Source organism: Falco punctatus (assembly GCF_963210335.1).
Source record: "Falco punctatus genome assembly, chromosome: 6".
Lineage (NCBI taxonomy): Eukaryota > Metazoa > Chordata > Aves > Falconiformes > Falconidae > Falco > Falco punctatus.
In genome coordinates this window covers 39,994,817-40,021,076 of record NC_137585.1, presented here as the reverse complement: position 1 = coordinate 40,021,076, position 26,260 = coordinate 39,994,817, and the positions used below count along the sequence as shown (strand labels likewise).

The window sequence follows — 26,260 nt, the reverse complement described above, 5'->3', positions numbered from 1 at the left end:
CTGTAAAAGAAAGATTAATGACAAATAAGAAGCTTTAGAAAACACAGACATCTGGAAGTAAAGATATCATAGTGGTGTAAGCCACAGTAGAATAAAACATTTGTTTAATTCAACCTTTAGTCTCTAAAGCCAGTCAATAGGGAAAGAGAGCCAACAATTTAGTGGCACACAGCTCTTTATGTAAGGTCTGCTGTGCAGTAGAGCCATCCAATTTAGTCTGCAAACTCTCCAAAACAGCAGGTGCAGGGTGCGCTGACCTGTCAGAGCACCCAGTTCCCATGGGTAAATACATGTTGTCACCCACATAATCCTTAAACCTCTTCTGTCTGGCTGATAATCTTCGTCACCTGCATGAGACCCTTCTTGTTCAGTCTTTTGCAGCAGTGCAGAGCCAGAGAGGGGCTGGGAGGAAACCAGCAGCACCGATTCCATAGGGATGGCCCACATCTACTCTCCACTCCTGCCCAACACAAATCCTACAGCATATCTCATCCAGATGTGCAGCTGCTGCACTATGGGAATAGTTGGCATAGGTTGACGCAAAAATTCAATTGCAGATATGCAATAGTGTTAATATAAAAAGTTAATCGTTTTGAATATTGTGATCTATTTTGCTGGTGATGTTTACATTGTGCTGATTTTAATTTCCCACTCAGCAGGTTGAAATATTTTCTTCAAGACTGTCTTTCTCCTTAATGATGTAGGTCTGTTTCTAATTGAAACTGATAGTAAAATAAAGCTACTTTTCCCCTTAATGTCATTTCATGCAGCGCATCAGTATTCTCAAACATCTTTGCCTGTGTAGTAGCATTGTCAATAGGTAATAGAACAGTTACAAGCACAATATTTCTTAGTATGCTGCTTTGTAACCAACACTGCAACATGAGAAGAATCTCCAAATTCATTTACACCATATGATCCTTGAGTGAAGAGAGGCTCAGCTCAGTATTTTGTAAAATACTTTCTAAAAATGAAAAGACTTTATCTAGTAGATGACTTGGTAGTAGAAAGTACATTAGAATATCAATAAATCAGACTGATGGATGGAACCTTGTCAGCTACTGAATTTAACTTGTGTTAAAGTTAAATCCAATTTAACTGTGTGCATAGGCAAGGTTTGGGAGACCAACTGTGAATTACCAAATATTGGTCACAATTCTGTAATGCAGTGAGTCACTTCCATTTTCATTCAAGTCAATATAAGTCAAGAGTATTTAGCTCTTTGCAGAACGAAGTGATAAAAGGAAGGATATTCTATGAGGAAAGAAAATTAACTGTTGTATAATAAACATATAAGGAGTTTCAGGGGTTCAAAACTTACGAGTCTTTTCAAGAATACTCAAGACCACCTTGCATCTTCACTTTGATAACCTCTTTGATTAGGACATATTCCTAAAAAAAATTAAATCTTTATTTACTGTTAGAGAAATAGAAATACTCTTTCCTAATTCCAAATCAAGAGTGAGAACAGCAACTCTTTTAGCCATTGCTACTGGGTACTGTAAGACTATGAATCAAAATATTATGGCCATTCTGTCAGCCTTATATAAAGAAATAGAGAAGTAACTGTGGAGTATGGTGCAATAAATGAACCAAAAAATCTCTTTGCAAGGCATCTTTTACATACATCCAAGAACCACAACGGAGTCTATTTCTTTTTGAGATGAAAGCTGAGGAACTAGAATTATCCAAGGTTTCCTCTTGCAAAAGGTGTGTCACACAATCAAGCATTTGTATTTGTATGAAATCCTACAGCATTCAGGGAGTCATAAAGCTAATTGCAAACTCATGATTAATTAAGCTAAACTGTAATGTGTATATTCAGGTTGGGAGGGAGAGAGGGTACAAATATGCAAAAAGAGCAAGGATGCAACAAAACTGCATGGGGGGAATACTGGATAGGCAGCAATTTTCTAGCCTGAAGCTTGCAACAGAAGTTAACGTATTTCCCATGTAAAGCATAAGAGTGCAATGTAGACATAAAATCTCATTTCCTTTGTTCAAAATCTTCCCATGTGATCTGACAGCTTTCCTCTTGTTAATTTAATAAGAAGGAAAAAAAATTAGACTATCAATAGCAATTAAACCATTTAGCATCCTAAACAAGTTCTACTTTATCTCAAAGCATGATTTTTTTTTTTGTTTGAGAATAATACTTCGTTTCAGAATATGACAGAAGCAGCAAGTGGCAAAAAAACAAAGTTCAAAATGTATTAGGATGGACTGTAAAAGTTTTGTTATTTTACATTGAGCAATGACAGGTTTCTCAAAAGCATTGAGAAACGCCTAGCAATAAAAGCCAAATATCATGCACACTGAAACAAATGTTTCATATCTTGCACCTCTTGGTCAGCATGTTTTAAACCGTGCATTGAGCCAATTTAGTAGAATTTCTGAAAGACTGAAACAACCTCTTCCTGACACTTCATGTACACTGCACATTTCTAGGGTAGCACATGGTTAAGCTATGTCTCAGTGTTTTCCATTTCTTTGAGAAACATTGCTAGAAGGGATGTGATATATACTCATTTTAAATCTCTTTGGTTTTTACTTTTCTGAAAGGACAGTCCTTACCCTCACAGTGAGACTGTGAGACCCAGCCTGCAAGGAATGAGTTGCTTTCCCTTCTAGTGTTAAGCAGTCAGAAATATTATCTTGGAAGGAAGTCAAAAGTGAAATTGCTAAACAGATAATTTCATGATAAAGCAGGATCTCAGCAGAAATGTTATCACTGTCTTCTCTGCTGAGGAAAAAGTCCTCTTGTACCTCATTACACAAAGACATAGTAAGTAGATTCTCCCCCCCCCCCCCCCCCCCCCAACACATTTGTTACAGAAGTGCAGCTAAGACTGCTGTAAACTAGAAAATGTAGGGAATACATTTAGACATTATTTTTAAACTTCCTTTTGCTTCATTCCCCTTTCTCTAGCATTTCTATCTGCATGAAAGTCTTCCACCATCTCTTGAGAGCTATTCTTGGGCTTTATCTTTCCAGAAGTGCTTATATCACATGCTAATTGGCTTAATTAACTACAAGTCATAGCTCCAACAAAAGTATTTCCTATCTAGTCAATGTGACCATTAAAAAGAGATTTGCATTACATTTGGAACAGCAGACACTTAGCTTGTGAAAGGGCTAATGAAGCATGTGTTCTGGGCACACAAATCAGGTGCTAGAGGTGTAGAAAGCAATACACAATTCCTTTGCAGAAGCAATTTAAAATATTTTAACTAGTGGTTTTCCAATAAAGACTGACATATTCTTTTGTAATTATAAAATAATTATGAGAAATTGAGAACTTCATCCTCAAGCAATTTGACAATTATAAGAAAACCTGAAGTCTTTATTTGTAGTAATTCACAGAAGGGATTCAACGTTTCAATTTCAAATCAGAAAGATATTCTGTAAATTATGTTTTGAAAACAGAAATTGGAAGGGTAAGTGCAGCATTCGAGTGTTGCTAATGACCTGCAGAGACAAACCTGCACAAACACAGGGCTCTGCTCTTAAATTTAGTAACAATGCAGCACCGCAGGCACCAAAAAAGGGCACAATTTTAAGTGAAATTTAGGACATATATAAGTGCCAATATACAAAAATATAATCCTGTAAATCTCTGCACAGCTGCTAACAGACATTGCACTTGCTTAAGCTCCATAGGCACTCTTGTTTTCAACACAGACTTACATCAATAACTGTAGCTCTTATTCTTGGCATGTGCATATGTATCTCCTGTTGGCAGGGTTTGGCAGCACTGTCTGTGCCTGGTGCTAGATCTAAATTAGGATTAGAGGGATGGGCTTCAGACCCTCTGCCCTAGGCTCTGGCACTGGTCTGGGAGGCATTCTCAGAGCACATAAGAAATGCCTGCATTCCACACAGCACACAGACGAAGCAGGAAGCTTCTTCAGAATAGGGCCAGGAGAAAGAAGTGTTTGATTGTCTCCCTCTCCTCTTCTTTTGCCACTGTTTGGTGGTTGCTGCAGCCTCGCAGATATGAGGAAGGCTAGACTGAATTCCCAGAACCCCCTGTGGGACTTAAGCATTCTGGCTACTCACTCACTTTATAAATGGAGACTGCTGCATCTTCTTCATCTTTTGTCTAACTTTGGAGCTTTGGGGTCTGACCTCCAGAGGTCCCTTCCAGCCTAAATTATTATGCGACTGTATCATCTGCTACTTGAATTTTAAAAGATGGCAGTAGTACTTGCTAATTTTCTGCAAGAAAAACTGCAGACCTATTTTGGGAACTCCAGAATGAATAAGGGGTAAGTATGGATAAAGAATAAGAAAGTAAGGAAAGTAAACCCTGCCTGCAGAGTTTTCACACTGGCGAGCTGTAGATGGTTCACTGTGATATGGGTGTATGATCCTGGCATCCCTTAACTTTCTCAGGGCACCCAGACCTCCTAAATTTGCTCACAAGCCAAAATTTCAGTCCCTAAAACTTAGATGTGACACCAAAGGATTGCCTCTGGGGAAAGGGAACTCCAGCTGTTCTGCTACCAGCTAATGCAGCTCAGTTTCTCACAGAGAACCATTATTGAGCAACTTTTTTCCTGATTTTGCAGTGGACAAGTCTGGCAGTGAGCTCTTTCACTCCTGCCCAACTTTGAGCCAAGCAACAAGCCATGAACCAAGTCCCCATGCCCAGAGGTTATGGCTCAGGTTATAAAAGGACTTCTTGAAGTTTCAAATCCTCACCTCTTCCCCAGCTGAACGTAAACTGAAATTCAATAACTGAAAATCATGTTAATGCAGTAGAAAATTTAAAATTATTGTCGAATCTATCTGTAAGCTACCAGCAGAGTGCAACTAGGCCTGAGGCCATGTTTGTATTCATAGGCAGCAATAAGAGGACATAGGTTCAAGCTAAACTCTTAATGAAGCAGCCCAGGAGCAGTGTCGGACTGCGTCAGCTGTCCTGGTTTCAGATGCTGCTCAGGGTGTGAGGGTGCAGTGGGGCCTGGGACTCCTGGGGGCTGCAGGGCAGGGCCTGGCACCAGGCCCCATCCTTCTGCCACTGCCAGGAACAGCCCCAGCCCCAGGCATCAGGCTCTGGTCAGGACAGGGGCCCACGGGTGGCCCTGGCTCAGTGGGCCCATGGCCGGGCCGGGCTGTGGGAGCTGGAGACCGGCCCTGCTGGGGCATCGCTGGGGCAGGGGCTGATGGCCCCGGGGGGCTGCCATGGGGTCCTGGGCCATGGGCGGGGGGGGGGGGGGGGGGGGGGGGGGCAGTGTTGGGGAGGGGGTCAGGACCCTGAGGACCCTGGTGCTCTCAGGACTCTGAGGAGGACCATTCCAAATAGGAAAGGATGCATAAGGCCATCTCTTTTGCTTCCTGGCTACAGGCCTGGCAAACCACCTTCTCCCCAGGTCCGAGCTCTCCCTTTTCAGTAGAATGAATAATAAACAGTCATAGTTTGAGGTATCAAGTGGACGCGTCCCATTACAACAGCTGTTGTCTGTTGTAAGTTTATCTCTCATACATATAAACAAATGACCTTCTCTTAATCATCTATGGGAAATCCAAAGGTTTTTGCCCTGAGTCTCACAGCGTCTTAGGCTGGGGACTTCAACAGTTTTTCTTAACTCATTACTCTTAGACAGCCACCTCAAACACCATGCTTTTAATCGCTGCTGCTGAAGGGATCAGATTTTTGCTTGGCCTTCGAGTGGTGTGGCACAGCTGCACCCTCAGGTGCTGGCTCCGGGTGGCTGAGCAGGAACAGCCTCCTCCTTCCATCCCTGCAGGACTCTGGGAGCTACAGGAGACCATGGTGCCTCACAAGGCCTTGCAAGGGGCTGCCCGTGTGCTTCACTGCGTTCGTTCCTGGCTTCTGTTCCTTATACTCAATTTAAATTGGGAGGGTTTAGATCGGTATCTTTGGTACTGTCTGGAATAGTATGAAGCTTCTGGTCTTGCTCACATGTTTATTTCTGCCAGCTAAGATGTCTTGTGTGGATCCCTAATAGTAAGCAGAATTTTGCTGGAGGTGTGAACTGTCAGTTCTGTCAGTCCTTACATCTGTATACCTTTCAGAAATACGTTATCTCCTGGAAAGCATCCTTAAACTCTTCCTGAATATTTTGTTTTGCTAAACAGTGCATCTTCTCAAGAAGATGACTAAAAAAAAGGAAAAAAAAAATCCCTCCCCCAGAAATTATGAAGTTTCCAAGTTATTTTTACCTACATACTTAGGTTTTTTTCCTATCTTAATAGGGGAAAGATCACTCCTGTAAAACCCTGAATCTAATATTTATCTTCCACTAACTGTGGCTTTCCTTTCAGTGATAATATCATGGTTTCTGGCAGCACACAGGCTTGTGCACCTGCGTCCAACTTAAAATGAATAAATGTTTCATTTGCTTTTGGATGGTTGTTAATTCATCTTATGTTGCAATAGTGTCCAAAAATTCCTGTTTCTTCATTCTCTCTTCAGACTCTCCTGGCACCAGTAAACTCTTAGAAAGTGATGTAATTACTTACAGTTTTTGCATTTTCTTCTGAAGGCCAGGCATTGTGTTGTTTATTACAATGCATGGAACTGTTTCGTGTACGCTGATTTTCATCTCCACATGCTTTCCTTATTTCCTTATTGCAGTAATTCATCTTCTTTTGCATCTTCCATGTCAAAATTGTCTTCACTTCTTAGAAGTAAAAATCTAAGTACATTTTTATAGAGTTGAAAATGGATCTCCTTTTAATTACTGTCTTCTAATTTAGATTTCAAACATCATTTGCTATTCAGAAACTTAGCCTCCAAGATTTCAGGTGTTTCAACCCTCTGTAAGTCAGAAAGTTTTGTATCTTCTCTTTTTTATTCTGTGATTAAGAACACCTCTCTCTCATTTAATATAACACGAAACAGAGTATTCCTCCATTTCTGTGAGAGCTTCAGAGCCTGCATTCTCTGTCCTGGTGTTTATGAAGACAATCGAGTTTTGCTCAAAGTACTCCACTTCTCTCCTCTCTAGGATTCCAGGCATTTTTAAATCATTTTGTTTATTATTAAGCATTTTTTTTTTTTTAGTTTGCTTCCCTCCCAGCATTCTGCATTGATTAGGGGTATTGTAAATATCAAAGTGCTTGACAAATGTCTGGTTTAGGAATATCCCAGTCATTAACACTTGATTGATGCATTTCCAGATCACCCAGTAATAATAAATTTTTGGTCCAGATCAGGTGTGGTCATGCAAACACTATTTCATAAAATTAAGAGCATGGAACATGGTGTTAATGCTGTCTTTACACTGTGGGATTTTTGATCTTGCACTGTAGGGTTAAACCTGACTTTAAAGTGTAGTCAGAGCATGACCTCAGCACCTGAGTTGTAAGCTAACAGCACGGTGTAATGTGAGCCGCAGCAGAACACAATGCACTCCCTGTGGCTTTTGCAAGGGCATCTGAAGTGTGCTACTCCCCAATAGTTTAGGTGAGTTACACAAAGGAACCATGGTCAAAGATGAAGATGTGTAATAGTAGAGTTTTGTCCATACATAATGATACAGGACTTCTTGATACTAATTTTAACCCTTTTAAAAATGTTTGCACTTTCCACTGTTTGACATTAGTCTGTCAATTTTTTCCCTGCCTGCAGGTTTCAGAGTCCAGAACTGCATATCGCAATAGCTTTTGGTCTCAATGTCAATTTAAATATACATTTAATTAATATCAGTATATATTTAAATTGACTTTCAACCCAAATAATTAAAATGGTCTTTGTATATTACTGATTTACTCTTTCCTGTGAGGTATGCCTTTAACTAACATTGTAGTTTTAATCCATGAATTCACTGCTGTAGATGGGGAGAAGGTTGCATATTAAAAAAAGAATATTTTACCTCAGAAATCCTGTCATGAAAAGGTGAACACAATTGTTCTCAAAGTGAGCAAGCTGACACGCAAGAGGAGAGCCTCTCTTTCCACTTTGTCTCTTCTGCAGAACACAGTTTATTTGTCTTCATTCTCTCATTTACAAAATAGGTGTGGAGATGTATTTGAATATGTTTAGGGTCAGAAACTGGGAAGAAACACCTATGAACATATTCTTTATGTGACTATGAATTCTAGTAGTAACCTTAATTCATAATTTGCAAACATTCTCAGTGGTTGACTAAACAATTAGTAAGATTTGAAACCTGACATTGTGGAAATTGTCATTTCCAGCTTTGACAAGGAAAGTAAAACTTTTGGAAGGTGATACACTGGGATACAGGCATAAAAACATGGGTCTGGAAAGGCTCTCAAGGTCATAATTTAGCTTATTTGTTTCTAGTGGATGAAGGTCACCTATTAGACTGATTATCAAGATTTGCAAGAGTTGTATTGGCTCTGTGCCAACTTATCACCTTCAGTGCCATCATGTTTGCATAAAAGCATCCTAATGCAGTGAAGCCTGAGTTCCCTTGGATGCATAGGCAATGAATTCAGTGGGGCCTAAGGATGAAGGGGGCGGTAGTCTCATGAGTGGATGTAAAGTGGCAAGCAGGATGCAGAAACAATGCTGAACTGGGATAGGCTGAAGTGCACACTCATCCTATATTAATGCTCATCTTCCCACCAACTTCATGCTCATTACTATATTTGTTGAAAGGCTGTATGCTGTGAGTTAGTGTGGACATGGCTGGACGACAAACTTATAAAATATGGGATGGGAAGTGTGGAACCCTGTGCCTTTGGAGCCAGATTGTAAATATAGACATGGGAGGCCTAGGGGTTAGGATAGAAAAAATCTGAATACATATGATGATCAATGATCTACTGCACACATCACTATAAAAACAATTATTTACATCCCTTGTTAGATGGTCCTGTAACATCTCCCTCACTCTCAGAGGAAAGCTCTTCAGATTTTCTCTGAACTTTCACAAGTATTCTGCCTGGATTTGGTGGAGAGAATTTGTGGATTTTCAACAGGAAACTTTCAGTTGTGAACTAAATCCATGTGCAAATGCTAAAATTTATATTCTGTGGGGAGCTAAATGGATTTCCAAGGTCTGCAAGCTTAGAAGACTGGAAAATTGCCAGAAACCTGGCAAGGTGATGTTGTCATCATTCTGCAATTACTGTGGTATAATATAAGCTAAGTTTTCTTGAGGGGAAAACAATCCATACTGAGCTTGTACAATAAGCCTCTGTCAAGCACTTCCATTTTTGAGAAGCAACAGTTTAGACAGTGCTTTGAACTGGAGTAAGTCATGGGGTTAACAGAGGGCTCCGTGGAACATGAGACCATAGTTGAACAAATTCCAGTGGACCAAGAGCAACCTCTAGTTCAACACTTTGAATTCATAGTTTTCCTTTTCAGTAATACTTTTAAGGTCCAGGTAGGACTTTAAAAATACATAATAATACACATACATAGGCACAAATGTGAAGTCTGAAAGAAGGGAAACCTAGCAGACAGAATCTAAACTTCTTTTCTTGGCATATGTAAGGATTTTACTTCTAAGATAAGTGTAACATTCCTTAGTTAATGTGGGGTGGTGACTTTAAAAGTTGATGCCTTGAAGGCTTGATACTCTGACATTCAGAATTTGTTTTATATGGTGAAAAAGATATTGTGCCAATGGGTTGATTTTCTATATTTTTATGCTTATTACTACAATAAAAGGAGCATTTGTATTAAAAAAAAATATATAAATTCTTAATTTAACTTCCTGGGAAAAAAGTATGAGAACTAGACTAGAAGGCTGATATTTGTAATAGAAAATGTACTGGTGTTCTTGCTACATGCCATATAAAAGGAATTAAGATCAGGAAAATTCCTTATATTTTCCACTGACTAAAGGAGATTTTATTTATAGGTCACACTGAGAAGAACTATGTCCTCATCAATTAACTTTTTCCTTTGGCTGCACAAAAAATCCTAGACTGGTAGGAATACAGGTAGGAATGCTAATTATTTGGCTGGTGATCAATTATTATACTAACAATGGGAAATCTGAAAATATTTCAAGAAAACTAAGAAATTCTTGAAGAAGAACATGCACACAAAACTACATTAAATTAACATCTTTCATAAGGTTCAGAAAATCTCCTTTCAGTAGTTATCTAACTTCAGGAAGAACCTCAGCTAAGGAATTCAACCACTTATCTCTATTTCCTCAAAAATTACAAAAATCTTTGTAACTAGTCAAAACTTTGAAACTAACTTGCATCCTTCATGTATCCTTGGTGGAAGTGGTTATAAGATAATTACCACAAACATTTTTGTCTACAAGTTGCTAACATGCAACACTTCATCCATCAGGAAAATAAAGGTGAGGCGACTTTCCTGGTGCATGGAAGTTGTTTAGGAGAAGATAGAGCCATAGACCTTACAAACTCCAACCTTTTCTTCCTCTGTCAGTGTTTTCTGCATTAAGATACAGCATTATGAAATCACGTTTGGAAGGTTTCCTTGAAACGCCAGTACTTGGAGTCCAGTAAATAGAAAATCTCTTCTACTTTTTTAACAAGTATTACCCTACTTAAGCAGTCACTGAGGTGAACCATGCCATCAAGAGAGCAGAAGGTACATTAAAATAATAAACAAATAACTTTTTTGTTCTCACCATGAAAAATGCTGACTTCTGAATGCCTGATAGAAAGAGAGGATAGGATAAAGCAACCTTTGCTCAGATGTAACTAGGAACAATTCCTCTGTAGATGTTCCACACTGTTAGTGCAGGAGGGCAACTCTCTCATGCCCAGTAAGTAGAAAAAAGTGTGTTCAGACACTAGCCCTGGATTTGTCACAGGAGTTATAAGGAAAAACAGCAGACAGAAAATACAGTGTAAGAAAACCCAACAAGAATTTTCAATACTGCTCCTTCTCTGAACATTCCCGTATTAAAATAGGCTTGCATAAGGGAATGGGAAATGGGAACAAAACAGCTCTTGGGGTTACTATGTAATGACTTTTAGATTCATATTAATGATTGATATAATGGATTGAAATTGAGAAGATATTCCTTGCATGGCAGTATTACCTCATCTTATATTCAATAGAGAGCAGTGGGAATGTTTACTAAAGAAAATACAAAAAGACAAGGTGACTTTCTTTTCCAGAAATGAAAAAATGAAATTGAAGATTAAAATAGAGAAACATGGGAAAACTTAATGGAAACATTACTATGGCTTTGCCTAAACTGCAAATTTCATCAAATCCTGACATATTTGTAAAAACTGTGAAATATACATCTAGACACAGTAGAATCAATGACAGAAATTCATTACTTTGTGCTATTCAAAGCACCACACCGCAAGGTATATGTTTATACACCATGACAGTACAAGCACAATAAATTTTGTAAATCAAATAGAATCAGAGAATCAGAGAATCATTTAGGTTGGAAAAAACCTTTAAGTTCATTGAGCCCAACCGCAAACCTAACACTGCCAAGTCCACCGCTAAACCATGTCCCTAAAATGCACAGTTATATTCAAGCAGATCTGAGTCAAACATGTTGCCTTGTATCGTTAACGCCCACTGAGCTGGCTTAGAATATTCCTATTAGAGATAATTATTTATAAAACTTTGTGTGTGTTGAGCATACAATGTGTAAAAATAGATACACTAACTGGAAACAAATCTCCTTTCCGTTCCGCTCAATTATTTTGGTTTACATTTGCTGTGTTCCAAATGGTCAACATCTTTTTTTCATTAATTAATTAAATTGGTCTTGCTTTTGTTTTCTGTTCTGGTTTAACAAAGTCTAAAAAGTTTCCATTGTTGCTGTTGCTGTGTTTCCAAAACATCCTGTGGTATGTCCGATTCACTATATATTTGGCTATTTTTCATGCGCTTGCTTTGAATTTTCAGTCTGCATATCGTGCAATGTTCTTTCTGGCATCAAATCTCTGAATTTCCTTCCTAGACTTGGTTCATGGCATACTAATTTGATCATTATATGAATATAAATATTAAATGTGTATATCATGCATACCAAATTTATCTTGCAGAGAAGTCTGGGATAAATATGTTTCAGAAATGTTTACTTTAACTATCCATTTGATTTTTAAAACATATTTATTTGGCTTTGTTTGTGCCTATTTTCTGTATATGTTCCATAAATACTTTCATAGAAGATCTTCATTAAATAAGTAATTACAAGTGCTAATTTTGATCAGATGCCCTAATAGGTGCCAGAAATATCATTCACAATTTATATTCCATCATTAATCCCCTCCTTCAATTTACTATTCTTGCTGTTTTAGCTCATGATCCTCTAAGATATTCCCCACTTATTTTTACTACAATGAAGTGCCTCATGACCTAAACAGGACTAGAGTAGTGAGCCTAAGCAGATGAACCAATGTCTGTAGAAACAGATCTTGCTTTGCTGCAGAAATTACCCAGTCAGAAAACAAAGCAATGAAAGATGTAAATAATAATTCTACCATTTGTGAACCATCTGCAGGCCAACAGTTATTCCCTGAAGATATTAATGTATATTTCAAGGCAACAAATATGAGAGATAAATATGATCTGCAAGTACGAGTCATGTCTAGGGGAATTCAGCAGCAAGTAATGAGACAGAATCAAGCAGGTATCTTGCAGGTTGATTTTTAGGTTTAAATTACATATAGATAGTTCATGTATTTTACACTCAGGAGCAGAATTCACATAAACTAAGTAAAAAGTCTCAATCAAAAAGAATCAATTAATGTCACATCTTTCTGTTCTTCTGTGTAGCACATACACACTCAATGAAAAATACTCTTTTTACAAAGAAAGATTACATTCAGTCCAGAAAATGGAAATGCTTTGTAGTATTCTTTTGGTAGTGTTTACTGAAGCATGCTTGTTTTGTTATGGGAAGTAATTTATTACCTGTGTGCATTTTGGGGCATTTTCTTAGCAACAAATTGCAGAGGTAAAAAACCCTGGCATTTTAAGACCACAGACAAATACAGATTTTTTCGGGAACTGAATGTTAACACTAAGATCACTTTCAACAGAAGATACATTGATTATACACAAAAAGAATAAAAGAGAACTTTAAAATATTAATAGGGCTGTAGCTAACTTTCATAACAAACATTAGGGATTTCAAGTTTTCATTGATGAGTTGTGTCTTAGATAAAAATACCCGTCTAGAACAATTTGCCTTGTTTTGGGGAGTGCAGACCACTGGAATACATGTTGCTTAGTACGTCACTGTTTTGTTTTCATAAGCCATTCAGACTGAAGGAAGTGACTGCATGTTGTCATTGGAACTTTGTAAGTCTAAAACTGTTTGTAATAGGCACAGACATTCTCATCATCTACAAAACACAGTCCGGTTTTCTTCTTTATATGAAAACTTATTTAGATTACTTGAAAATATATGTTGCAAACTTTTACTTCAATGGTAAAATGGTACTTCTCTTTAATGCTCCATTATTACACAACTGAAAAAAACAAACCAGCAAGAACAGGTGAAAAAGTCCATAGAATTTAAATATTAAAGATAAAAATTACATTTCTGATACAAAAGGATAGTTTCCCTGAGGAGATGTTTCAAGACTGAAGGTCAATTTTTGAAAAGCACTTTAAAGAACATTTCATTTTGAAGAGGACTATCAGAATGCAAATGTAGTGATAATGTAGGTAGTGTACATTCAAGGTGCTTTTCTGCCAACAAAGGGGGATGTTTATGATTTATCACACATAATAATCCTCACCTGTCTGAACAAAAATTGGGTTGGTGGGGTTTTTTTTGTTGTTGTTTTTCATTTTAATAATGTCCTCTAGGCAACCTGGGAATGAAAATATGCATTGCAATGTTCAATGGCAAGCCTGTGAATACCTGCTCAAGGGAAGCACTCTAGTTCAATAAAAAAAACGTTCAGAACAACCTGGAATAGTACACCCCACCATGTTGTAAAGCACAGTGTCACTTCTCCTCGAAGAGAAAGTAAGTCCTGCAACAATATTCTTGGGAAGGAAAAAGAAAATTAGGGAAAATTAAAATCATCCGTTCTTTGCAGTGAAAACTTAGCAGATTTTAGACAGTATTCTAATTTCACTCCTAGAAGAGGTCACATAGTTTTGATAATACATGATACATGTTACTTTCCAGAAAACATCACTGTATTTTGCATACTGAGCTCTGGCTGTCACTGCTGATACACAGTAGTGCTCACATCCTTCCCCAGTCTTTCATGAAGGCACAAGAACAAAGTAGAATAAATATGAAGGAAGCAAGAAGAGGAGAATAAATGAGAAGTCATTTCCAAAATGAAAACTGGAATAAGATTTCTCAGACCCTTATTTTTAGATGGATACACTGAAACATGTATATTCAGTCTGAATTCCACCCACTTATTCCAAGAACAGGATTGTTTTCTGATATAACACTTTGTTTTACTTCTAGTGATAGAAAAGAGATCTGATACTCTGATCTGGAAAGTGTTCTAATTGAAGGTACTTGAGTAAGACAAGGAGCCTTTACATCACCAGATTTTTTGATTATGCTGTAATTGTGTTTCTGTCTACAGTGTTTAACTATTCTTTCACCAGCTGGACCCAATCCCTTGCATGCATAAAAAGAAAATATAGAAAAAAATATTAGCAGGTGAGTATGTGAGGGCCTCAGTCTTCAGGATCTTAACAACTGCATGCCAACACTTTCCTGGAGCTGATACACACAAAACCAAAAACATCCTTGGCATGATCTGAGGACAGGTGTAGCCTGGAGAAGTTCACTGTAGAAGAGAATAGTTCCCTAATTGACTAAGCACTCCACTGCATTAATAAGGCTACTCACTGCAATGACTGAATACGTCAGGTACAAACCAGGCTGACTTCCACAACTGGAATTAGCCAGTATTTGGTGGCAGCATGTCCCTGGCACTAATTTCATGAAACAGCTCTACAGGAGCCGTGCTTGACCTGCTCATCAGCTACAAGCATCGTGCAAGCTGTTCATTGCTACCCTTAGATGGTAAGAGAAAACTCTTAACCCAAAGTGCTTGAAGGCGTAGCAAAAGCAGTGAGGGGCAGAACAGAAATAATAAAGTTCTCCCTTATATATTCCTCTAGACCACACTCCTGTCTCAGACTCTGACTTGATCCTCAGAGAATACACCTGCTCCTCCCGTGAACTATGCAGAAGTACAGCCATATCAGCGTATCACTTCACCACAGTCAACTGGTGATGTTGCAAAGCATAGAATTAATTTGGGGTAATACCACACTAACAGGCTGATGTGGCCTCTAGGACATAATGTAATAACATTGGTTTTACATGGTGAAAAGCAGATCTGTCTTTCCTTTCCTGAACTGGAGAATCAGAATGTAAAGCTGGTCTCAAATCTTAACTGACTAAAAAGCAGTGAATTAAGTTGCCATTAACTTCTGATGAAAAACTGGTAAAGAAACTAAGTGCTTACTGTAAACTGTAATCTTCTCTTGCATGTATTCAGATTTGTTTTGGCAGCTGTTTTAATGGAGAAACACTACATTATTTACCATACCACAACACTCCTATTTCATTCAATAAAACTGTAAAACACTAATGCATAAAAACATGAATGTTCCTAGATTTGCCTTTCCAGAAACTTAGGTACAGTCTGCCAAGGAAAAATAAATTAGCAACATATGAAACTGCAATATTTCAATAATAAATAAGAAGTAAATGAATAATTGTGACACATTAGACAATTAATTAATGTCATCTTAAAGCTAAATGCTAAATCATAACAAACAGCAAAATTTAAAAAAATATGATTCTCACTGACATAACTAAGTAATAACTAAGTTATTAATTACCATTAACACATAGTTCATGATAAGGGATGCACTGCCTGCAAAGTGCTGACTCAGGTGGCTAATTAGGGAAACATACCGTTTATATAAATTCAGTTCTTTGTTTTACAGTGTTCTATAAAATTTCTGCACAGAGGAAGGGAAAGGAGAGAAATACAGTTTTATAGTGAAATCTTGCTATGAAGATATTCTGTTAGAGTATTGTAACAAATGTTGCTTTTTGAAGAATTAAGGTTAAATCTTGCTTTCCTTATTCATATAAACAGTTATAATAGAGTTCACAGGAACTTTACCATTGGCTTCAGTGACACTTGAGTTCTTCTCAGGAACAGTAAGTGCCATTTAACTCTGTATTACTGTAATCAGTGCTCTCATTGTTAAAGGACCAGTGAGCGGAGAAAAGAAAATCCTGAGAGTTTTAATGCATTAAAATAATGTTAACTGAAATAAAAAATAATAATTAAAAAAAACCAACACAAAAAGCCATTTGAACCTTCTCTTACTGTCAGGAAGAGATGAACCAGTGTTTACAATCATTTCTATACTGTTCAATATGTATAGATAAAGGACTCTTTGCCTTCACAAATGTAAATTTGGAACTGTCTTTGTACAAAAGATATTTGATCATCCACACTGTTTGTCTTCATGCTTTTGTATCCAAGCCTGCTCCCATGGAAATCAATGGAAAGCTGCCAGTGACTCAGATGAAGATGACCCAGATCTTCACTACATAACTGTATGTAACATTGTTTCGTATTAATATCTGTTAATGTTTTATCTATTGACTTTTTGTATAAACTGAATGCTTGGATTTGTCCTTTTCTATATAGACAAATTACAGTTATTCAAAGGATGTGCATATCTTTTGAAAAGTGATTATTTCGATTTCAATGCTATTTAAATGTCTGATTTAGGAAATTAAATTTTCTCCATAAGTCATTATTTCAATAACTCATGTTTAGATGGATGGCATTAAACTTGATTCAAGTGATTAAGTAGTGCAAATGGAATAGTTATCAAAAAAATCACCTCTTACGCTTATTACATTTTCTCTCACATCTGCAACACTGTGAATAAGCACAGAAACAAAGTAGCACTTCTCAGAAACAAAGTAGCACTTCTCAATGTGTTTTGTTTGAATACCTTCCTTTTGTAAATAAACTCAATCTAATCTTATTAAAAACAAAACAAGTTCAGCATCACTACAGAACTGTGATTTTAGAAAGAAGTGTGACTTTTAAGAAAAGTAAATGAGCACTTTTCTAAAGCCCTTGTTGGGCAGACTTTTTTTTACTTAAAAGAAGAATATGACTAGGAGTAATCTTAGTTATATGCATTTTTATCACATGACTCTATACCATTATTCCTGTTCCAAAATTAAAACTAAAATTTCTGGGAAAGTAAGGGTTTCAATTTTTTTATTTGCTTTTTAAAAAAATTCTTAATCATAAACAGCAGAGCAACAATTTTGCTGAAATCACCCTTATAACTCTTGTTAGCTAATAATAACCTACCAATAAATAATGAAGACCTTAAAATTGATAAAACTTGGTTTATATGCTGTCCACTGAGTATTTTGTGAGTTGTGTTCTTTGAATTGATACCCATGCCTTAGAGTATAAAAAGGTTAGCAAACAGCACATTTATCCAAGTAATGTACAGCTCATTCTACACTTTTTAACATCTGTGTGTCCTCTTGATGACTTCAGCCTTTCTAAGACTAACAAGTGAGTTTAGGATTTATAGTTGAGAAACAGCATGGCTACTTCTGCTGTCAGTCTTTATTCATTACGCTAATAATAGGAGGTGTAATAAACAACACAGATTTACAACTGTACATTTTAATTATTGTTTCTGAAGGTTTACATAATCAGGAGAGGTGATCACTGCTCCTTCTTATTTAGAATTTTCTCTTTTGGTGCCAGACACTACTGAGTTATTCAGTAAGCTGACAGCTTTGCTCTTTTCATCAGTGATTCATGAAAGAGTTGACAGTTGGTGTGTTAAAGCAATCTGAGCTTCAGTCTAGCAATCTGATTTGTTGGCTCAGTAGATTTACTGCATCTGCATCTTGATTTTCTTGATAAATTCCATGTGAAACCCAATACTAGCTGCCCTGACAACATCTTCATCTACATGAATAAATTCATATTGGTCCAGCTGCAAGGAGAAAGAGACTTACATAAACCTGAAAATTTCGTAATGAAAAGTTAAAAGCTTGTACAGGTTTCACATGCAGAATTTTTTAATCCAGAGATAAACTATAGTTAAATTTAAAAGTGATATTTTGCTTTTGGACAGTCTTTGTTAATTTTAAACAAAGATATTAAAAAACTGTACCTTGTTAGCATGTGCTACATACACGAGGAAATGGGAACTCCTTTCTTACTGAACATAGCCACTGTGACTGCAATTGTGAAAGACTGAAAAGAGATATTTTATTGATAATGTATTATTAAAAAAAAACCCAAGCACCAACCCCCCCCCCCCCCCCCCAACAAAACAAACAAACAAACAAACAAAAAAATCCAAGCACCACAGACCAAAACTATGGATTATACAACAACTGCAGCTTGATTTCCTGGGTTGAACAGTGTATCAGATGTTGCCCTACATTTTTTTTGAGCTAATTCCTAGATTGTTAAGCAAGTTTAAAATCTGAATCTCCTGTTTGCTTGCTGAAAGTTCATGTTTTCCTGTATTTTCATTGAGTAATTACATTTTTTCCTACAGTTTATAAAGAATAATAATATACTTTACAGTAACTGCAAATCTTTGAGATATTTTGCCCATATAATCTTGCCTGTGTGCTTTGTATTTGAGTTTAACAGGGTGCCTTATGATGTAGCCTGTACATACGCTGTGCTTTACTACCCAAGTACACACTTATGCAGTACAATTTCAATTTCTTCTAAATTTCATTAGTAATATAGAAACCGTTTTCTGATTTCCTCTGAATCCACACTTCTGAGGAAATGATAGTATGTAGTAGGATTCCACTTGGATAAAACAACTTAGAATTACTGTAAAATCAATAAATAAATACATCTAGAAGAAGCTCCCACTCATAGCAACTAGTTGAAGTCATGACCTGTAGCAATTAGTTGAAGTCATGACCTGTTTTGATGAGTAACAAAACTGTATTATGAGAAAGGTCCACTTGTGGAACTAAAACCATGTGGAACTAAAACTACTAAATTTTGTAGACCTATTAACAAGTCAGTGCTGACTGAAGTAACTAACAGACTGGACTGACTGAAGAAGTCTGTTAAATGGATTTCAATAATGACATCTAAAGAAATCTTTGGATGTTGGAAATACATACCCATTCTAAGAGTTCTGTTGCCTTTATACACAAAGCAGAGAGTAGTATCATTCTCTTGCAGATTTCATGAACAGCATCACTGGGATGGTGAGACAAGTGTCTATTCTTCTCCAGTTTGACACAGACATTACAGACGGCTTTGAGGAAGATGCAGGCGTATACCAGGAACACTGGTGTGCAGCAGCATGTTCTAACAGTTTGAGGCAGTTGGTGGGTTTCCTTGGACTTTTTAGTCTAATGATAATGTGCACTGAAATTTCTGTGAAGAAAATGCCTCAGAGCTCTTGAATCCAAAAAGGCTCCTGGAGATGTCCTTGCATCTGAAGAGAGAGAGCCTATGACTCTCAGGCTGTCTGGTGCTTATTAATCTGTCTGACCATCAGGAATTAATTTCAAGGCTTTAAGGAAGAAAGCAATAAGAAGCATAACAGTGGTGCAACTTCTCCGAGGCATCCCAAGTCTCAGAAGGATTTTACTCCTTTTCTTACAGTATGCTGAATACAATGTTGACAAAGATAACAACCAGGGATAAGCAAATTCAGGGAAACAAATTTATTCAGCAGTTGCCTGGAGATACAGACTACAGAACCACTAAACTAAATTGGTTATTTCAGACGGTGAGGGAATTGCAGCTAGATCTCAGAGAATTAGGCCATGTTCCCATCTGGCAGGAAGTATGGGAATTTTGGAAAATACAAAATTTGAATGGATCTCAGAAACTAAGGAAGCTAAAATTGCAGTTCTAAGGGTTAGGTGGCCAATTTAAATGTCTATTTAAGCAACTATACTTCGGTCCTTATTTGATTACAGACAATGAAAATTCTTCATGGCTCACAGCCTAGCATGGGTTTCTCTCCTTTCACAGCACTAGGATATATATCAGCAAGAAGGACATACATCAGAAAGACTTATAAGACACACGGGATAAAGAGATTTAAAGAAGCTAACAAAAATTGGGTATTCAGCTACTTCCCAGAGAAAAGTCTGAAACACCATGCTAAGTTGGCTATTTTGCACACAAGCAGGGAAGACTTTCTTGGTGCTGGTCCTATTTTACCACTTGTCCTTTGTATCAGTGATCTCTGGCAATAGAATCACAGAATCACTTAGGTTGGAAAAGACCCTTAAGATCATTGAGTCCAACTGTTAACCCAGGACTGCCAAGTCCATCACTAAACCATGTCCCTAAGCATCACATCTATGCATTTTTTCCACACCTCCAGGGATGGTAATTCCAGCACATCTCTGGGCAGCCTGTTCCAATGCTTGACAACCCTTTCAGTGAAGAAATTTTTCCTAATATTCAATTTAAACCTCCCCTGGTGTAACTTGAGGCCATTTTGTCTTGTCCTGTCTCTTGTTACTTGGGAGAACAGACCAACCCCCACCTGCCTACAACCTCCTTTCAGACAGTTGTAGAGAGCGATAAGGTCCCCCGAGCCTCCTGCTCTCCAAGCTAAACAACCCCAGTTCCCTCAGATGTTTCTCATCAGATTTGTGCTCCAGACCCTTCACCAGCTCCATTGCCCTTCTCTGGACACGCTCCAGCACCTCAGGACCTTTCTTGCAGCGAGGGGCCCCAAAACAGAACACAGTATTTGAGGTGCAGCCTCACCAGTGCCAAGTACAGGGGGACAATCACTTCCCTTGTCCTGCTGGCCACACCGTTTTGGATACAAGCCAGGATGCTGTTGGCCTTCTTGGCCACCTGGGCACACTGCTGGCTCACGTTCACCCAGCTGTCAGCCAGCACCCCCAGGTCCTTTCCCCCAGGCAGCTTTCCAGCCACTCTGCCCCAAGTCTGTAGCGCTGTGTGGGGTTGGTGACACAAGTGCAGGAAGGACCCGGCACTTTTCCTCATTGAACCTCATACTATTGGCCTAGGCTTGCTGATCCAGCCTGTCCAGACCCCTTTGCAGAGCCTTCCTACCCTCAAGCAGATCAACACTCCCACCCAACCTGGTGTCATCTGCAAACTTAATGAGGGTGGATAGGATTCCTTTCTCCAGGTCATTGATAAAGCTGTTAAATAGAACTGGCCCCAGTACTGAGCCCTGGGGAACACCACCTGTGACCAGCCACCAGCTGGATGTAACCCCATTTACTACCACTCTTTGAGCTGAGCCATCCAGGCAGCTTTTAACTCAGAGTACAACCCTCCAAGCCACAAGCAGCCAGTTTCTCCAGAAGAATGCTGTGAGAGATGGTGCCAAAGGCTTTACTAAGGTCCGGGTAGACAACATCCTCAGCCTCTCCCTCATCCACTATGTGGGAATGACATACTTAGGATGTTTTTTAGGAAAAAAGCAGATCTGAACCAATAAGTACTGATAGGAAAGAACACTCCAATCATAAAAAAAACATATAGCTGCCACCAAGCCAAATACATTTTACAGAATCACAGAAGGGTCAGGTTTGGAAGGGACCTCTGGAGATCATCTAGTCCAACCCCCTGCTAAAGCAGGTTCACCTACAGCAGGTCACACAGAGTCACGTCCAGGCGAGTTGTCAATGTCCAGAGAACAACCTCTCAGGGTAATTGGCATGATTTACCTGTGTAGCTTTTACACTATCATAGGACGTACAGATTTTGAGTCTCAAGATTTTTAAGTCCATCATGACATAGCAAAAGCATTTTAACTTGAAGCAGACAGTTGTTATTTTAACAGCTAATTAAAGAATAATGTCAATGAAGAAGGTAATTTGTATCAAAAAATACTTAATATTTTATCAGAAAAAAGCTTTAAATTCCAGAAACTAAAACAGTGCAATTTTTCTTTTGTGGTGTGATGTTCTAAGGAATGAATCAGAACTGCATAATTAAAGTTTATTGTCACAAAAGCAGGCTTGGAGATCTTAGAGCTACAACGTACTCCTGGATACTCAGGCTGTGCACATATCCTGCATATACTCTTGTTCCTCTGTTGAAGAACAGGTTTCAGCCCCAAGAAAAATAAACAAACCACTCCAAATCTGCTACAGAATGCATAGGTGTTCCATGAACAGAATCAGACAAACACCTGAGGGAAAGCAGATATATCCACTATTCCTTAGGGAGCGTAACAAGAAAGATAGCTTTCTGTTACACTGAAAGAAAGTGGAGATTCTTTTCTATCAGAAGTCTTCATTATATTTAGGATATGGTTTACATTACAGAAGAACTTCTGGCAATAACCATGAAGAAAAATTATTTTATTAATCTTGACTAGTTAGCGATTTTTCCATTATATAAACAATAGCTCATAGGTATTCAGGCATCAAAAGCATCGAAACAGCTTTGAGAGCAGACAGAAACTGACTTTGCTGAATGCAAACTCGTCATATAAACCTCTTGATAGTTATTATTGCAAGAAGCACATCGCCTCTGTCTTTGCCTGCAAAGACTACAAAGTACGTGAAAAGTACTGAAAGAGCCTGAGAAGTTGCTGGGGGGACATGCAAATCTATTCAGACATTTTTGAATCAGTGGAAAAGCACTTGGGCTAATCCTAGAAATATGCTTGTTATTCTAAACTGTTGCAAACGACCTCATTAGATAGTAATAAGAATTTAACTTTGAATTCAGAGAGCATTACACACATTGAAATACCACATAAAATCAGCACTAGTCTGATTAACCTATGACATTTCAACTGTGTTCAAATTAAACCAGGTGGGGCTTGCTGAAACTGATATTTTTGGACCAGAACAGGGTACTTTTAAGCACTTGCTCATGTGAGAAACTGTGTTTTCTTTGTTTGTACATCATATATGCCCAGTTTCTAGTATTTGATCTGAAAAAGCAGAAGAATCAATTCATAACACAAAAAAGCCCATTTCATCCCCAAGTAAATTTTTCCAACAGTGCGTAAGATTGGAATGACAACACTCTAAAACTTCACTAATAATAAGTTATCATGTCTTAGAAGAACATAATATAACAACGCACATTTTTGTAAGATTTTTGTTCATCTTTTTTCTTTTTAATGTCAGATACTTTAGATTGCCTCTTTATTTGTATCAGATATTACTGGGTTTTTTTTCTTCCAGATGCTTAAAGGTTAGGAAATGATTTTATTTCTTTTGATTCCTCTCCTGGGAATAGAATTTACCTGCTTGTTAGTTTCTGCAGTATTCCCTGTATAACAAAAAGTTATGGATGGCCTCATTTTCTCTTCTTAGCTCTACTGCAAAGATGCTGTGAGCACCTGCAACTTTTATTAATTTCCTTGGGTATTGCAAGTGTTCAGTAGCTCTAAGGACTGGAATGTACTGGGACCAAACAAATGTGAGAAGCTCATACTGGATCCATGGAGCTAATAAGGACTGTGAGTCCTGAAGTAGACAGCAGTGAACTTACAGCACCAAAAAAAGTATTTCTTCCAAGTGAACAACACATCAAGAGCGATGTGACCTGTTAGAAAAATACTTTACTTTTCTTTTCTTGAATGGCCATGTTCACAAGCTCTCATTATATTTTGCAGACTGAAACAGAGTAAGATTTTTTCCTACTCACATCTGAAACTCAGTCTTATTGCCATGACTATTACTGTCACTATACAATTAATATAAAAATATTTTGTTATTCTCATCTCCCCACCAACGTTGTATTCTCCCTTTTTCTTCTTTAATGTTGAATTATTTATTTGTTGTACTTTTTTCTGTGCACTGGTAGTTAATTATGTTTTATATATGCTGGAAAATTCTAATAAAAAGCACTAGGACTTAGAATAGAAACTTTTCTCTTTTTTAATTGATGGAAAATCTGCAAGTTTAATTAGGCAACCCACTGAGATAAATGCATCAACAAATAAATTTCCCACTCATGAATGCAGTATAGCCAACAAGAAACTGCCTAGCAAGTTTCAATTCACTTGGGTACCAAAGTATTTATACCCAACACATTTGGGCCAGATAATAGCTTTCTGATACAACCCAAGGATTACAGAGTGAATCCCAGCAGGGCAGCTCACTCTCAAGCACTGGGAAATCTCCCACTAGATTAGAGCACACACATTTTTTCTTTCAGAGTGAAAGGCAAACAAGGGCATGCCAGGAACATGCCTGAAGGAAGAAGGGGTTAATACAAAACTGCTCTTTGCAGGTAGTCACTGCCTAGGCTTTTCTAGATTGCTCTATAAATAAGCTGGTCCTGATGACCTGAGAACAGAGAAGTATAAAGATCCTACTCAGTCCATGAAGCTCTCGTTTACAGTGCAGGTTATTTTTCTGTTTATACCGTGCACCATCTGAATTAAAAAAAAAAAAAAAAAAAAAAAAGGCAAGGCTAGTCTGAGACTGCTGATGCCAGGCACTGGTGAAAACTGAGAAGGTATGAGCTTGTGATTAGAAATACCAAGAGAAGGGGTATTGACACATAGTGTAATGTCTTAAAAAGAAGAATCATCAAAATTATTTAAAAATAATAATCACATAATATGGGTCATAAATTCTATAATAAAGTCAGATGATCAACATTTTAAAATAACTGACAAAAGGAAGCAATGGTAGTTTTAAAGGAGGTGTTTATTTCTTGTGATTCCAAGAGGCACTGCACTTTTTACTTTTGTAGCTGAAAAGCAAACGGTATACTTGAGGATCAGTTAAAAATAACAGAATGAAAGGAGGAAACAGCAGTATCAGTTCAGAGTTTTCAAGCTATCTGCAATTTGCTTCCACTTAAAAACGTGACTGTTTCTTCAGAGCAATAACTGCATAGCATCTGGGGGATTTCACAGGATCAAATAACTTCACAAGTCCAGACCAGGCAATGTTGTCCTGTAAAATGATATATGATTGAAGTATGTAAGAATGTGTTTGACTTAAAAGCTAAGATATGGTAATAGGTCCACATTTTGAAATACAAAATTGAAAAAAAAGATTACCCTTAATGCAAAGCAGGGAAAACACTTATCTAACAAGAAAACGGAAAGTTTGTGTGAGAAAAAGGACACCCAAACCAGGATATATTTTAAAGTCATTAAATTATTTCTTGCATTACCAAATGATAGCTTACCCCCCCACTTCCTCAAGTCCTACTCATTTTATGCAGTGCATTCTACTATTGAAGCTAATTAACTGAGTTTTCAAATGAATCAGACCAGCTGGATCTGGTCTTCAAGTTGCATATGGCTTTTATCATTTCTATTTTTTCTTCCTAAACACATTTTGTGAATCAACCAGTACAAGATTAAATCAATGCGTATATTACATTTAGAAAAGGTAAATTAGTGCTAAATGCAGCAAGTCTGATCTCCTGTCGTGGAAATCATACAGATCTCTACATGATTTACAACTGGTTGGCATTTAGGAAAATACATCATTATTTAAATATTTCAAATTGCCTCTCTGTAAAAATACCAGTTAGAACAAAAGCATACATTACTACAACTCAGTTGTTCCAAGTGCACTGTGGCAGAGAATAAAGTGAATTTTACTTATGATAAAATGGAACTGTTAAAATGGAAGGTTTATGGTGGAAAAACAGAGCTATTCACATGAATGTCTTCAAACCTTATTTTAAAATCTTATTTTGACTGTGGCCCAGAGTAGAAGCTGGAAGATGCTACCATTTCCTCCTAGCAAATTATTATTTGTCCGAAAAATGTTTACTGTGCAGAGAAAAGTATGACTGCTGCTTCTGAGTTAATCAGACCAAGCTCAAAATTAGTGTTAGAAGAAATACTGTAATATAAATCATTATGGAGTAAATGTAGTAGCATTTGCTTATTATATCCCAGGTCTATACTTGTAAAATATATCCAGGCTGCATGTTAGTCAAATGTACCTCAGCTGACCCATACAGTTGGAAAAAGTACACCCTCTCTCATCATTAATCTTAATTAAGGAAGAATAAAAGGAAATCATAAACATTTTGGATCTAAATAAAAATTTCTTGAATTATACATTTTAAAACACAGTCATTGGAAGCTCTAGCATGTACAGCACAGTATTTGTTTAGCATTTCCAAAATTCTCGTTAATTATTAAATATCTCAGTATGTTGTATAAAATGAGATTTGTTGCATATTTAATTAATTTTTTACTGTCTATTGACTAGCAATTACCATACAATTAAAGGAACATAAACTTTACTGTTGCTGCTCTGCTGAAAATAAAAACATCTGCTGGGCATATGTTTATACTAAATGGAATGAATGCTTATACTTTTGCAAATATGATGAGAATAATAATTCTGCAACAGAGACTTTTGGTCT

General features: G+C 37.4%; 2 protein-coding genes and 1 long non-coding RNA gene across 7 annotated transcripts in view; 1 reads left to right on the top strand and 2 right to left on the bottom strand.

Annotated features, from left to right (window-relative positions):
• The window catches only part of LOC308066250, a 600,281-nt gene that overhangs the window by 336,511 nt on the left and 237,510 nt on the right, over positions 1-26,260 (top strand). The gene's annotated exons all lie outside the window — the stretch shown is intronic.
• Positions 1-26,260, bottom strand: part of TMTC2 (transmembrane O-mannosyltransferase targeting cadherins 2) — a 375,978-nt gene that overhangs the window by 334,488 nt on the left and 15,230 nt on the right. Inside the window, exons 2-3 of the mRNA XM_080393255.1 lie at positions 10,577-20,855; positions 6,491-10,545 (exon numbers count right to left, since the gene is read on the bottom strand). The gene's annotated coding sequence lies outside the window, so the exon portion shown is untranslated. The remainder of the gene's footprint in view (positions 1-6,490; positions 10,546-10,576; positions 20,856-26,260) is intronic.
• Positions 24,552-26,260, bottom strand: part of METTL25 (methyltransferase like 25) — a gene marked incomplete at its 5' end in the record, with an annotated part of 64,741 nt that continues 63,032 nt past the window's right edge. For all 5 annotated transcript variants that reach the window (XM_080393269.1, XM_080393272.1, XM_080393271.1 and 2 more), the window contains one exon: positions 24,552-24,822. In XM_080393269.1, coding sequence (XP_080249395.1) covers positions 24,724-24,822 — 99 coding nt within the window. In that variant the 3' untranslated portion in view covers positions 24,552-24,723. The remainder of the gene's footprint in view (positions 24,823-26,260) is intronic.